The following is a 15,196-nucleotide window of genomic DNA, read 5'->3' as shown; positions in this document are numbered from 1 at the left end:
AAGGAGAGGGCTTCTGGGATCTAATGGTGATACAGAGAAAGTTCTGTGATGGTTAGAGAGGCAATTCTAGGGCTCAACCTGGACTGGACCTCTTGTGAACATCTAAACTACTAATCTTATAGAACACATAAGGACATTTAAGGTGTTAACTGAGAAAAAAACACAGAACTATTAAATAGTCAGAAAAGCCACTCTTTAATTAAGGAAAGGGGTACAGGGCTGAGTTAGGCCTCAACACAGAGCTGAGCACCACACACCTACACAGAGGATTGAACTCTGGATGCTCTGGTTCCTGACCCTTGGGAGAGCCAACCATACTAGATTGGACAATTCCAAGGAGCCACTGAAGCTGTTAAATTTAAATACCTTTCTAAGGATATGTGGGGACTAAGGATGAGAGGGATAGTTGATTGGCTTTACAATGGTAACAAAGGAAAATGAGGAGTTCCCCACAGGAATAGTATTGAGGGGTTAAAGCTTTGCAATGGACTTAAAAGGGAAAGACCCAGCCAAGGGCTGGGCTAGCTAGGTAAAAGACTTTGGCCTGAGGGGAGAAACTATTGGGACAAAAGAGATCCTTAACAACTGATGAGATTAGCCATCCCTACCTAAACTCCTTGAAGGCCTATTGTTGGTGAAGTTGGACTTTCCCTCAGGGAAGAATGATCACTCTCAAGGTCAAACCCAGGACTTTCACCTTTGAGCTAACTAAAGAGGAGTTCATCAAATCTTTCTAGGCTACAAGTTTGGGGGCTTCTAGATTCCATGTTGACAAAGGGAATTCTAGTGACCAGGTTCAAGGGGAGGTCACTACATGTACCAATATCCATCCTCTTATCAATCTGCTTTCTTAAGGGATCCTTTGGGCAAACTTGCTCTCTGTAAAACATACCTTTTGGATAAGAAGTCAGGCTGGAACTTAGTTGGACTATCAGTATTTTTGAGAATTTTATATCCTAACACATTCTGTACAGCAAATGTAAGAGGCAATCTGTGTGTTGATGACAGGTCCTATAGATTTGACTTGTCACCTGTCTGATCCATTCAATTAAATCAACATTTATAATCCTCCACTCTGTGTGTGAATTAAATATCTAGGAGACCATCAGATCTCAGAAGTTTTATGTTATAAGAGTCACAGAGTCATGTGTCTTAATTTGCCAGGCGGATTTCTGGACCTGCAGAAGTTGAGGTATATGATGTGTCGGGCCTGAGGGGAAACCCTAGCCAATTGGAGGATCTTGGGGGAAGGTTTAGACCAAGCTGGAAAAGACAGCCCTTGAAGTGGGCTCCCTCCTTCCCTAGGTGCTTATCTATGTAAGCTATCTCTGGCAAGCAGTGGCTGCCCAGAGGGGACCAGGACAGGCTGAGAATCCAGGAACTTGATCCTTTGGACTCTGGTCCCTTCTTGAACTCAAGCCCTCTCCTCAGCCTGGCCTTAATTTGTCTGACCCGACCATGTAGGTAGATGGGCCCTCTGGCCTGGGTTTTGGAATGGACCAGGAACCATGAGGAAGGACCAGCACCTGATGAAGGATATGGCTGGAGACTTAGAGTTAGGCTGATCATTTTCTTCTTTCTCTATTTCTTCCTCTTTGCTAATAAATACTTATAAATTTAGTATAATGTCTCTAAGATTAATTTTTATTCATAACATATGTGTGCTAAGTGTTAGGGATATAAATAAGAAAAAGAAAGGCAGTTCCTAAGAGAGAGTTTCTCTGTAAACCCAACTTCAGTCAGGCTGACAGCCTTGACTAAGGACTAGAGGGAGAGAGCTGGGTATTGGGATTTCTTACAGATGGTCCAGGTAGCTTCCTCGATGGCTTCAGGATACCAAGAACCAACTCCTTGCACAGCAAATAATCCAAGAGATACCAGGTAGGAGAAAATGCCTGCAACTGTCCACCAGAAAACCAGACACTATCCACTACTAAGGGTTGTCTTGAGAGATGTTGTCTTCAAGTTTCTCCAATCCCAAAGATCCCAAGCTCCTATCCCTAAGTGTTTCTTACTCATCATAAATTTCTATTCTATTCCCTAAATTACTTCATTACAGGGGATACTCTGTATAAGGAGAAACCATGGTAATGAGAGAACATTTTATCCTGTAGTGCTCTCTTCAACACAGACTGTCACTATTAATTGATAGAAGTTTTTAAATTTTCTGGGGAGACCTGGGAAGAACACAGACTTAGAGTTGGCAGGAAACAGAGAGGCCACAACATCTAACCTTGTAATTTCATAACTGAAGAATGTGAGGCTCATAGAGGTTAAATGCCTTGCCTCAGGTCACACAATTACTGAGTATCTGAAACAGAATTTTAACTAAGGTCCATTTGATTCCTATCAATATAAGTAGGGGCTTATATGCTCTCCTTACTGTGCCAACACATTGTCTGACTGTGGGAAGCTGTCAAAGCTCTTGATGATTGGCACAGACCCCACAAGTTCTGGACCCTGCATGCCAGGTGACAGAATGATGGTAATTCCACTGAGTTTCCCCTCTGTGACTCTTTTCTCACTAACATTCCCTTTTACTGAAATATTGTAATCAATATCCTTACTCAGCCCCAGGGAAACACAGAAAAACAATACAGGCTAATAGTGGAGCCCCCCACAGGCCCCGTATAACTCCTAGGAAATTCCCACCCTTACATTCAGTAATACAGAAATTCCCCTAGAAGTCACTTCACAACAAACCAGCAAATAGTGAGCTAGTGTTAAAGATTTAAAAACCCTAACTTAGGTTCCCATACACAGGTGCCTGCAAAAACAGACCAGACTAGACTCCAAGTTTCCCCCCACCCCTCCCTGATTTGGTTCAGTACACACAAAAGAACAATGAAATCAAATATGGAGAAATTGTCTCCCATGAAAAAGTCTGTACTTTCTCATCACTGTGGCCCGAGAGATACATCAAACACACCTAACACATTGTCTCTAAGAAAATATGTATGGTGAGAATGGATTTCCATGCCAACTTTATGTGTGATCTCAAAGCATATGAAATAAACACAGCCCAAAAGCTGACCAGAGTAGTTTTTATGATGCCTGGCTCTGGCTGAAACCCTGATTACTCTCATTTGTCTCAGTCATGTTGCATACACTGTCCTGCCTCCGAGTTTTTCCTGGACCTGTGGGAGTCTTAAGCCTCCTGCATCTGACAAATATTTCTGTTTTCAAATTTCAATTTTATTTTATTTTTTGTTTTAGAGCCCCTCCCTCCTCCCATACTTTCTATCACTCACTAAGGAGGCAAGGAATACAAAATGCATTCCAAATATGAAGTCGTGCAAAACAAATTTCTGCATTAGCTTTGTTAAAAAAAATAAGAAAAGAAAAGAAAAAGAGGGAAAAAATTCATGCTTCAAACAACATCGTGAACCCATGAGTTTTCTATATGGAACTAGGTAGCATTTTTCACCTGATAGATACTTCTAACCTACCAGGTTTTATAATTTTCCTCTACACTTTCATTTTCTTCATACTTTGCAGAGATCCCCATCTTCAATGACTGCTTTTCTTTTACCACCCCACCAAGTCAGTTTTCCAAAATCTGCTCTATAGACTTAAAGAGATTTAATTCCTTAGCCAAGCCAATTTTTTCCCTGAGGCAATGGGATGGGCCACTGTCCTTCAGGGAACAATATTTCTACATCTAGATAACTTGCTTATGTTAGACAATATTTTCAAAGAAAGCTTTTGGAAGAGTAGGAATATTTACAAATATTATGGGACACATAATTATTGCTCTGATATGGGAATGACAGGGTGGATTTTTAATGGAATAACTGGTCATGTTTCTGTTACAAAGAAGATATACTAACTACTGTTGTTTTTGCATTTGTTCTTGAGGATAATGATTCATTCACTTATTCACCACGATCACATGAATTTAAGTTCACATAATTAGAAATTATTTTTCTGTAAAATATGACAATTTGTTCTAACACTGGGAAATATGTGTTATGAGTTCAAACATTTGACCATGGATATGTTATTTGAACTAAACAAGACCTAGTAACACATGCTTCTGCCACTGGGGACCAGCTTAGTTAAGAGAAAGAAGACATCACTAGAAAGTTGGGTACCAAAATATTTTTTCTTTCAAAGTGAATTAACTCATAGGTATTGCCTACTCAATCAGAGTAGGGTCGTTATTAGCATCATTAGAGGTAATAGATAATTTTTAAATTCATGAAATCTTTATTGAGTAGATGGACCAGGGAGGCAGAGTCCAGTTTGGTCCTTCTTGGCAGCAGCCTTCCTCATGGCAACTGGACATTGCTGAGCTTATTTATCTTCCTTTTGGTGAGGGTTCAAGTTCCAAATTTTTTTGTGTGTATGTGATGAATTTAAGAGCTTACTTATCATTGGAGACCTTTAACAGCCCCTGGCTTGCCTCTCAGGAGGGGCAAACCCAGATGATATCTCTCACAAACTTGGTGTACTTGGCCAAGAGTCCATGGAAGCAGTGGCTGTGTCTTGGCCAAATCTTAGAAACTCTTTTGAGGCCTATCACAAGATTTCTGCCACATTAGAAGGGAAATGAGAGCATTGAACTCTTGGATATGTTATCGAGAACCTGCTCTATAACCAGAGACTTATCTGAGTGGCCTGGGTGGTCGTCGGACGCAAAGAATGAAACAGATTGGAAGCACGGCTTGTTAGCTCATAGTACTCCAAAAAATACTGAAGTAGCCACTTTATTATAAAGAAAATTAAAGATCCCCTTCCCCCAAAAAACCCAAGAAGGTTTCCCACAGTTACAGAGAGCAAGATTTTTATGATAGTTAAAACAAAAGCCTTAGAAGCCTCCAGGCGAAGGCAAAAAACCTATGCTAAACTATCAACTGCCTGTGTTATCTTTAAGTGGAGCCTGGGATATCTCCCTTAGGCCAGAAAGCCCCATCAGTTTCTTGGCCTTGATGGTATTAAACAATTTTTTGAGCCTCATTATTTTATTTTAATTCTGGGCAAAATGCTCTGCCAAGGGTTCGGCCTTGGCCGTACCAGCCATCTGGGTTCTCGGGCAAAGGGGAATAGAGTTAGCCCCGCTCCTGCTGGAGTGCTGAGAGCCCAAAGCTTTTTCAATACGACTATAATGCATTTTTAAGGAAGGTGAGAATTATGAAAGGAATCAAAAGAGGAATCTCAGATTTTTATCTTAGATATCCCACACCTGTCTCGTCCTGTATTTAGATAGGGAGGAAAGATCAATACATGGCTCTGCTGGTCTGTATTGATCTTTTGAGGGGGTCCAGATAAAAATATCTACTTGAGATTCTAATTTGTCTTAATAGCTCCTGACAAAAACTCAGCACGTTAAGAGACTAAGGGAACCATTTTGCAATGTAGGAAAATATTTGTGACTAGAAGGACAAATATGTATGGAAAATACATAACTAAGTGGCTTTGATGAGAGGAAAATAATCAGAAATGAAAAAGAACTGAGAGGTTATTTAATACAAACCTCTCTACAGGGATTCTCATGATAAAGGATTCTGTAATTTGTCCTCTATAAATCACAGTAAATGTTAAGAGAACAGAACTAGAACAGAAGTTTCTTGGTTGTTACTAGCTCACTGTTCTTTCCACTCATGAGGTTTTTTTTTTTTTAATCAAAACACATTTCTTACAAAGATAAATAAATAAAATCCAAGAAAACCTACCTACACAAAGTTAGAATCAACTTTAGTAGATGTCAGTGTAACACATAATCCATAACCAGTCAGGATACACAGAAACTTCCCTTTTCTCGCAGCAGGAGTTCACGTTTAAAATGAACATCAGCCTGACTCCCTTCACTATCCCTCCCTATTTAGCCTCCCTTCTATTGAATCAAGCAGATCAGATCTAGAAATCTTGGGTGTTTAATCTAGGTCGATAAGGCAATGGTGGTTGAAGATAGGGTATCAGCAAAAAAGGGGGGTGGTTGGGAAGCCAATAAGAGAATAGATAAAAATCTGAGACTCCTCTTTTGATCCCTTTTGTGATCTTTGTGATTTCTTGTTGAAAAGTATTGTGGCCTTATTGAAAAGCTTTAAGTTCCTAGCAAACCTACATTTAAGAGGTTAACACTCTTCGCCTTTGGCCAATAATGCAGCTGCCTGGTACAGCCAAGGCCAAAACCTTAGCAGGGGCATTTCAACCCTGAGAAAATATTCCCCGACTTGGCTTTCTGATAAGAACTGTTATATTGAATCTCTGGGAGCCAGGAGTCCATACTGTTGATTGACAGGTGGATCCATTGGATATCGGAATGTTCCCAGGGGGCCGTGAGGACAGGGGAGAAAGTGGTTGGCCCAGGGTGGTATAAATACCCTGGCAGCCCTGACTTGTGGTTCCTTTCCTTCCCTTGGACTAGAGATCTGTGGATACTGGTCTTTTGGGATTGAGACTTGCTGGGCTCAACTTTGCAAAATCGTCCTGTCTTGTTCCTGATGACATCATCAACCTGTACCCAGACCATCATCTTCTGATTCTACTGCCCCTAGATATTAGGAAATCAATCATCTATAAACAAAAACAGTCGGAATGACATGGGCCCAGCTGGGGGAAGTTACCCAGAACAGAGTCCGTTGGCATGAGATGGTTGAGGCCCTATGCTCCTCTGGGAGTCAACAGGAATAATGAATGAATGATAGTTATCTAGGTTTCCCAGAGCCTGGGAGTGATCTGGGAAGTGGGCAGGAGAAGAAGAAGAGGGTGGAAAGGAGTGGTTATCCCAAAGACTGGTTAGGCATATCATCTAGCAAAAAGGAAGAAGCTGAAACATTAAGGAGCAGTTTGCATACCCTGGTTTGGCTGTGGCCAGGCTGGATCAGAGGAGCTAACCATCCTGACTCATTACTTGCATACAGTTCTAAGGGATTATCATTACCAAATTTAGTTAGGGTTTCCCAATTCCTTTATCCAACCCCAATACCCCATCTTTGTTCAAACACAGTCAAAGCCTTTCAAAGTACCTTCCTGGAGTGGCTATTTCCTAGTTTCTTTGGGAAGGGAGATACACAGTCAGAGACAAACCATTACCAAGCTAATAGAGCCCAATGCAATATCAATCAACCCCAGGTGGGACCTGAAGGGATATCATCCATTGACCTGCAGGATCCAGCCTGGGCACTGTTATAAAGGAGGGAGGTGTCATATCATCTAGCTAGGGCAAGCCTCAGTTGATCTTTCCCTAGCCACTTATCTGGGCTATCACTGTTGTCACACATTTACCAGGGTAGTATCCAGTTTAGGTCCCTCTCCTCTCCATCTACATACATCTACCTTTTATTTTATAACAGAACCCAGTCAAAAATTCAGCCTTGGCCTTGTTCTATTCTGAAGCCAATGAGACCTTTTGTGTTTTTGATATGACATAATTTGTAATTTCTGAGCATCTGCAGAAGTTTCAGAGGGGTTCTTTTGTGTGAAATGAGTCTTGAAATATATAACATAAACTCCATGCTCCTGGAGACAGAGCTGGAAGCATGAGCTAAAAGATCTTTGTGTCCTTACTTATCAACTAAGCTGTCTTTATCAGATCATCTGGAGATGATAAATAGATCTCCAGAGGGGTGTAGGGTAATCCCTAAACCAAGGTCCTTCACTTCAACAGGTACCCACCAATGCCTCAGACTTGAATGTGAAACGTGTCCCCCGACCAAAGATTCACCTTCCCAAACCCACTAATTATATTCCTATGAGCTATGTTGGCTATTACTCTATGAGGGATACTGCTGAGCAAAGCCCAAGGCAAGTGGGGTTCAGGGAATGGCTCCCCCAAAGGAAGTCCAGAAACCTCAAATTCCGATTAACACTGTAGATGGTACAAGTGAACCATTGGAAACAACACAGGAAGCAGGTCTCCTATTATTGGTCAGGGTAAACACATTGGTCACTTCAGGGGATACCAGAGCCAGCTTTCCACCTCCCTCTCTTTGGCTCCAACCACCAAAAGCCACTTGTCCAGGGTTTTTTCTTTTTTCTTTTTTTAACATTTATTAATATTTATTTTTTTGAAAAGTTAACATGGTTACATGATTTATGCTCTTACTTTCCCCTTCACCTCCCAACCTCTCCCCCTCCCATGGCCGATATGCATTTCCACTTGTTTTAACATATGTCGTCAATCAAGACCTATTTCCATATTATTGATAGTTGCATTGGTGTGGTCGTTTCGAGTCCACATCCTCAATCATGTCCTCCTCAGCCCCTGTGTTCAAGCAATTGTTTATCTTATATGTTTCCTCTCCTGCAGTCCTTCCTCTGAATGTGGGCAGCGTTCTTTACCATAAATCCCTCAGAATTGTCCCGTGTCATTGCATTGCTGCTGGTACAGAAGTCCATTACATTCTATTTTACCACAGTATATCAGTCTCTGTGTACAATGTTCTTCTGGCTCTGCTCCTTTCGCTCTGCATCAGTTCCTGGAGGTCTCTCCAGTTCGCCTGGAATTCCTCCAGTTTATTATTCCTTTTGGCACAATAGTATTCCATCACCCGCATATACCACAGTTTGTTCAGCCATTCCCCAATTGAAGGGCAAACCCTCCTTTTCCAGTTCTTTGCCACCACAAAAAGTGCAGCTATAAATATTTTCTACAAGTCTGTTTATCTATGATCTCTTTGGGGTACAAACCCAACAATGGTATGACTGGATCAAAAGGCGGATAGTCTTTTAAAGTCCTTTGAGCATAGTTCTAAATTGCCAGCCAGAAGGGTTGGATCAGTTCACAACTCCATTAATGTCCCAGTTTTGCCACATCCCCTCCAGCATTCATTACTCTCCCCTTCTTTCATTTTAGCCAATCTGCTAGTTGTGAGGTGATACCTCAGAGTTGTTTTGATTTGCATTTCTCTAATTATTAGAGATCTAGAACATTTTCTCATGTGCTTATTGATACTTTTGATTTCTTTGCCTGAAAATTGCCTATTCATGTCTCTTGCCCATTTATCAATTGGGGAATGGCTTGATTTTTTATACAATTGATTTAACTCCTTGTATATAAGAGTAATTAGACCCCTGTCAGAGTGTTTTGTTAAAAAGATTTTCCCCCAATTTGTTGTTTCCCTTCTGATCTTGGCTACATTGTTTTGGTTTGTACAAAAGCTTTTTAGTTTGATATAATAAAAATCATTTATTTTACATTTTGTAATTTTCTCTAACTGTTTCTTGGTTTTAAAATCTTTAAAAAAATTCCAGAAGTCTCTGTGGTTACAATAATCATTTGGTTCTTCTTCCTCCAACATTCCAATTTCAGTTTTTCCAAAAATGACAGGCTTGCCTCATTTCTTACAAGAGGTAGAGAAGAAAGGGCGAACAGGCCCTTGAAAAGCTGAATTTGAGAAACTAAAGAGAATAAATCTGCTTTTAATATCATAAAAGGAAACATAGCCCTCCTCATAGTTAAGTAAAATGCCCACCTTTTTTCTAGGTATCTGAAAAAAGAAATATGATGGACTCCAGAAAAGTATTTCATTTTTAACTTTTAAGGCTATTATAGCTATTACATCCTCAAATAATATGGAGACATTCCCGTTTTTTAGGACTGAATCTTCACAAATTCCAAATACCCATTCTTTCTGACCTTCCAAATTTACTTCCCAGTAATGTGTTCCACTGGTAAAGGTCTGAGCTCCCAACACAGTAACAAAATAGTCTTCTTGCATGCCAGGCTGGTCTTGTGAGTCAAATTCATACTTTAAATGCTTAAACTCTTCAGGCACAGTAAGATGAAAACTGTCTGTTTTAGGATCCAATGATATATCCACTATAGAAAAAGAAATAGAATAATTAGCCTTGGATAACAGATGTTGGAGGTTAAAAGCAAACCACCACCCCCCAAAAAAATTCCTCAATCCTGAGCAATCTCAAACTTTGGGACACTAAAATCCATTTGTAATTATATAAGAACTCTTGAGGGGACTGTCCTGCCTTTGCCTCTGAAATTTACAGGGGTAAGAATCTTAATTTTCTAATATCTTGGTTTCCTAATATTTAAAATGAAGTTGGAATACAATGAAATAAATATTCGTTTCATTTTAAAAACCAATTATCTATGTTTTAAGGCGATGATGGGCAAACTATAGCCTGTGGGCCAGATGTGACCCACTGAAATGTTCTATCCAGGGCTAATCTGACGGATACAAAGAGTAGGTTACCACACAATGAAACTTCGAAAGAGCTGCCTTAGAAACAGACATTAGAAACAGAAAAGATGAGCATATCCTTTCTTTTGACTCCTCTTTAAAAAACTTGCCCATCACTGTTTTAAGATATTCATTAAATTTTGGAAAATGACTTCTTTTAAATTAAGCAGCTACTATATTAGAGTTCAAAGTCATATCTTGGAAGATATGTAGTATCTGTGAAGGAGTTATTGTATTGGGATAATCATTGACAGTATGTACTAACACAGGTGGGAAATGTAAGCATTGGGTCCTAGGCGAAAAGGACATTTTTGCACAAACCACTTTTTACAAAGACTAGCTAAAGTAGGGATTAACACTTTTCAGTTCTTCCAGAAATCCCTGTTATTGAAGAGCTTATTGGAAGTTACTTGAGACCTATATAGAGAACTAATCAAGATAGTGAACTAAACACATTAAAAATTTACAAATTTGGATGGTAGGAAAGAGGAAGGGAAGAACATTTATAGGAAGGAGGTAGATATGGAAGGAAACAAAAGAAGAAAGGGAGAAAGGGAGGATGAGCTAGAGGAAGGGACAAAAGGAGGCAGGGAGTCAATGAGAAACTGGATGGTTACTTGAAAATGCCTGAAATCAGTTGCAGACAACTAGGTAGAAGATGCTGACAAGGAAAGAAGGCATCTGGGTAGCAAGACTTGGTTACAATGTTTAGACTTCATTGTGTGGACTTTGGACATTAGAATGACCTGATGACATCTGAGTAAGATCCAAGGTTCATCATCAATTCCCAGGAAGAACTGATTGGAACAGGAACACATTAGATACACAAAGCACATTTAGGAACCTTTTATAGAAGTTCCATTAATATGCCATATGGAGAGATGGAGTACTGCTGGAGGGTGATGGAGCATATGGGACTGGAACAAGACTCAGCCACAGCCTGACCAACAGGGTAGCAATAGGATACTTCTCACTGAACTACTTGTGAGAAACATGTTACCTGACCATTTAGCGTTGAAGGAATGTCATTGAATTACTCTATATGAATATCCAGTGAAATATTTCCCTTTTCTTCCCTGTCATCTTTTGCATTTATTCAGCCTCAGAGGAAGTTGGAATCTTCTTCCTTGCCTGGATTTAGTTGTATATATATATATATATATACACACACACAATCCTCTCCATCAAAGAACCTTTTTTCTATGATTCTCAGAGCCAATGATGCCTCTTCTCAGGAATATTCCTCTATATTGGCTCCTTTCCCTACACATTTGTTTTCTCGCTGAGTCTGCAGAGAAAACTCAGGTGTGTGAAATTTTGACTAAGCCTCGCTTTCCTGAACAGTCTCAGAACTTGGAATGAAGCATCAGAGAAAGCTCAAGAACTAAAAGTTGGTTCCTTTCCAGAAAGGTTCACAAGCTACCTAACAGGAAAATGGAATCAATGGAAGAGAGACTGTGTACTAGAAAATTCTCATAGTAAAGAATAAGCACCACAGGTTTCCAAAATATCTTTCACCAGTATGAAGTTAAAAAGTCACCCCAAATGCACATTATCAAGAATCAATGGAAAATAACTAAGTTAATAAGTGAAATTAGTAGGGTCACCCATGCCTGTTGAGATAACAAAGGGGAAAACTGGAAAACACTTCTTCAGGAGTCAGGGGAAGGTAGAAATGATCTCTGTGGTGTAGCAGAAGGGGTCATTTGGGCTGGCTAATAGCAGACACTTAGGAAGTGCATTGTAAACAATATGGGAGCTCTTGGGAGTTGCCTGAATATCACCTGAGAAATGTATACATGACTTACCTTTATAGCTCTTGAGAATTTCTGCTAAACCAGTCACAGCACAAATTGTATAACTAAACTCAACAGTCTTTGGCTTTTGAAGAAGCAGCTCCTCATTCCTGAAAAACATGACTCGCTCAGTTATATTTGTTCTACAAAGATCTCCAAAATATTCCCTGCATCAAATGCTTCATTATATTCCAGCAGATTAGACACTAATTACCCCTTCAAAGATCCAGACTCCTTCACATATTCTGTTTTTCTGACTTAGTAGAGCAAAGAAGGGAAACTTACCTTTTCAGGATGCCTTTCATATCCTGAGGGAAGAAAACAAAGAGATTTAGTGTTTTGCTCCTTGGTCTGTTTCATTAATATTGTCTTTCACCGAGAAACCAGATACACCTCCTCACAGTTCTGTCACTCCCTTAGAGCCTTTTTCCAGCCACATTAACATATGGGCACAATTCATGTTTCTGCAGAATTGTTGAGAGTGATTTCTGGTTGTCTCGCTATAAACTTCTCTCGCTCTAAACCTGGGGAACATTTTCTTAGGCCTATGATATGAGACATTGCTCCACATTTCTTCTCCCTCTCTCCATAAATATATTCCACTTTAAAGATGGGTTTTCTTGGTCTCTTTGAATGGTGGGTAAAGAGGGTACATCATGTTATTTTCATGATCCCCTTCCACTTCCTCTTCACATAGTAGCATTTGAGAAACTCTGTGCTACATATTATTACTACCCAGCCCAGCTCATCAAAAAGCAAGTGCACTTCAAGAATCAAATGAAAAGTCTAAACTGGTCCATTCTTGCAGATAGTTCTGAAACCTTTCTCTTCCTGTTCTTTGGAGAGGGCATGAATCTTCTGCTCCTCATTTCTAAAGCAATAGTATACATCTGTTTCATACACTCACCTGGAGCATTTCCAAAGGTGCATTGTCCAAACTCTCCTCTGTTTCTAATATCCTTTGTTCCAGATGTTGAATTTGTTGGGACAGAAAGTTCTCATTCTTCTCAAATTCTGTCAGTATTTCTTTTATTTCCTGGTCCAGTTCTTGCAGACTTTTATTTTCTTCTTTCCACAAGAATTTGTGCATTTCATTGTATGCATGTCTAATTAAATCCTTAATATAATTTGATTTTTTCTGTCCCAGAAGAAATTAGGATGAAGTAAAGAAGTGTAAAGTTTAAAACAGAATGGGATACATCCCGAACATTTGTGCTCCTTATTAAATATATTTTTGCCACCTAAGAAAGTTCACGGAATTTGAAACCAGACATAGCTTTTCTGACTGCTGGGCCCAAATATTCTATATAAGGCCTTATGAGATATACTGTCTCTTGAAGGTCTTTTTCTGAAAAAAGAACTTAATGATGGAAATCAGACTGAGTGATGATGTTTAAAGGAAATGTGCTCAAAAATATAACAGAGATCATTTTCTCCCTCAAATTACCCAATTCCTTCATAGAAAATGTTCCTTCATACTTATGTTTTAACAACTTACATGCAAAGAAAGTTCTTTTATTAGCATCAAGTGTGAAATTATTTTCCCAAAAGAGTGTAAATATATTGCATTATTTGATCAATAATCTGAATCTGATCCTTTGCAAAAACACTCTTCCTGTGTTTTTTTTCCTCATCAATTTTACTTCTGAGAGGGACCTTGAGGGAAAAATTTACCTCATAGTTTACTAAGAAAAGAGGCAGATACTGACCTTAACATATGCGGCTGATGTTCTCAATTCATTGATTGCCTCTTTAAATCCCTCCTTCTTTTCCTGTAAAATTTTCTTTTTCTTCTGAAGTTTCTTCTGCAAGACAAAAAAAAAAGTCTTGGTCAAACCTGTTTTGGACCTCAGAGGCCAACATGCTTTACAATTATTGGCTAATAAGAGGGAATATTTATATAATCCTATTAGACTATTAAAGTACTATATGCCTGTTTTCTATTGGAACTTCACAATAACCATAAAAGGGGCTCTTATTATTACTACCTTTTAAAAATGAGAACCCTGAGATCAAGAAGGATCTGCAAAGATGAGTGGAAATAAATACGTTGTGTTAGTGTCAGTGAAGTCATGGATGTGAGGCCCCAGATAATGCTTGAGCCCTGTAGGTTAAGCTGTGGGTCCAAGATGCCAGTGCCCAAGTGGTCCCAAAGAATTCAATGAACAGAAGCCATTTGACTGCAGGGCTTGGTACAATCTTACCTTGCACTTTTTAGCAGCTATTTTCAAGGGAAGGACTTTGTGATCCTTGTGATCTTGGGTTATTAAGCAGGAATCACAAATCAATTTTTGGTCTTGCTTACAGAAGAGCTTCTCTCTTTCAAAATGTTGATCACAGGTGGTCAGAAGTACCATGCTCTGCTGTAAATGCTGTCTGAGTGCTTTGCCAGTGATGGACAAGTTCTGCAGGTTCTTGTTGGTCCCAATGCCACTGGATCTAATGACCTCTCTGCACTCTGGACAAGTTAATGTAGCATCAGGTTGCTCATCGCACTGGAGGAGACAGTCTTTGCAAAAACTGTGTCCACATTTGGCAATCACTGGGTCTGTGAAGTAGCCCAGACAGATGGAGCAAGTGAGTTCCACCTTGAAGTTTTCAATCAATTCTTTGGCCTCCATGTTCCTAAGCCTGGTGAGAAAGAGAGAGTGAAAAGTTAGATCAGGGGATTCCTGGGCCATCCAAGACATCTCAGAACTTTGGTGCAGTTTGTATTCCAGAGTTTAAAAGGGAATGGAGAGACTTCAACAGAGATGGTCCCATATCTACCGCATGTCCTCAATAGATAAAATGGGGAGCCCAAGTGTCAGGCCTGCCTTCAAATAGAAACAGGGAACACTCATACTTTGTGAGCTAAGGGAGATTCCTGTCTTACAAGTGGGCGTCCCCCCCTGATGTTCTTGAAATGACTAAAGCAATGTGTTCTTGACTAGGGCCAGGCCTGAACTTGAGCACTCTCTTCCAGGTAAGCAGATGATGGGGGCTCTGTTTAATATCTTCTTACTCCCTCCTTATTCTTCTCTTGTCCCACAATCCAGGGTTACCATCTTTTGAAGAAATATTCTTTACTTCCTCTTAACTATTACTAAAAGTCTCTGGCTTGGTCTACCTTTTTACATTATTCAGTCATGCAAGATTGATGTTATTTCAAGGATTCAGTACAATCATATATGTAGTTGTCTAACAAGGTTGTGTGACAGGGAAAAATCTAAGATTATTATTTCTGAATCTCTTAATTTGGTTCCTAATTCAGAA

The 15,196-nt window shown here is 39.7% G+C and overlaps 1 protein-coding gene across 1 annotated transcript; it reads right to left on the bottom strand.

Moving 5' to 3' along the window:
• Positions 1–9,281: 9,281 nt before the first annotated feature.
• LOC123252303 (probable E3 ubiquitin-protein ligase TRIML1) lies at positions 9,282–14,562 on the bottom strand. Its single transcript, XM_044681675.1, has 6 exons — positions 14,146–14,562; positions 13,651–13,746; positions 12,849–13,079; positions 12,227–12,249; positions 11,954–12,051; positions 9,282–9,766 (listed from the first exon to the last, which is right to left on the bottom strand). The coding sequence occupies exons 1-6, from the start codon at positions 14,560–14,562 to the stop codon at positions 9,282–9,284; spliced, it is 1,350 nt and encodes a 449-aa protein (XP_044537610.1).
• Positions 14,563–15,196: the final 634 nt, after the last annotated feature.

The sequence above is a fragment of the Gracilinanus agilis genome, chromosome 6 (genome assembly GCF_016433145.1).
Source record: "Gracilinanus agilis isolate LMUSP501 chromosome 6, AgileGrace, whole genome shotgun sequence".
Lineage (NCBI taxonomy): Eukaryota > Metazoa > Chordata > Mammalia > Didelphimorphia > Didelphidae > Gracilinanus > Gracilinanus agilis.
The sequence above is the reverse complement of the archived record's forward strand: the minus strand, read 5'-3'. Positions and strand labels throughout refer to the sequence as shown.

Coding starts and splice junctions, on each gene's coding strand:
- LOC123252303 (XM_044681675.1), bottom strand. CDS start 14,562: ATGGAGGCCAAAGAATTGATTGAAAACTTCAAGGTGGAACTCACTTGC. Junction 13,747..14,145: donor TAGCTGCTAAAAAGTGCAAG/GTAAGATTGTAC, acceptor TTTGTCTTGCAG/AAGAAACTTCAGAAGAAAAA. Junction 9,767..11,953: donor AATTCTCAAGAGCTATAAAG/GTAAGTCATGTA, acceptor CTTTTTCTATAG/TGGATATATCATTGGATCCT.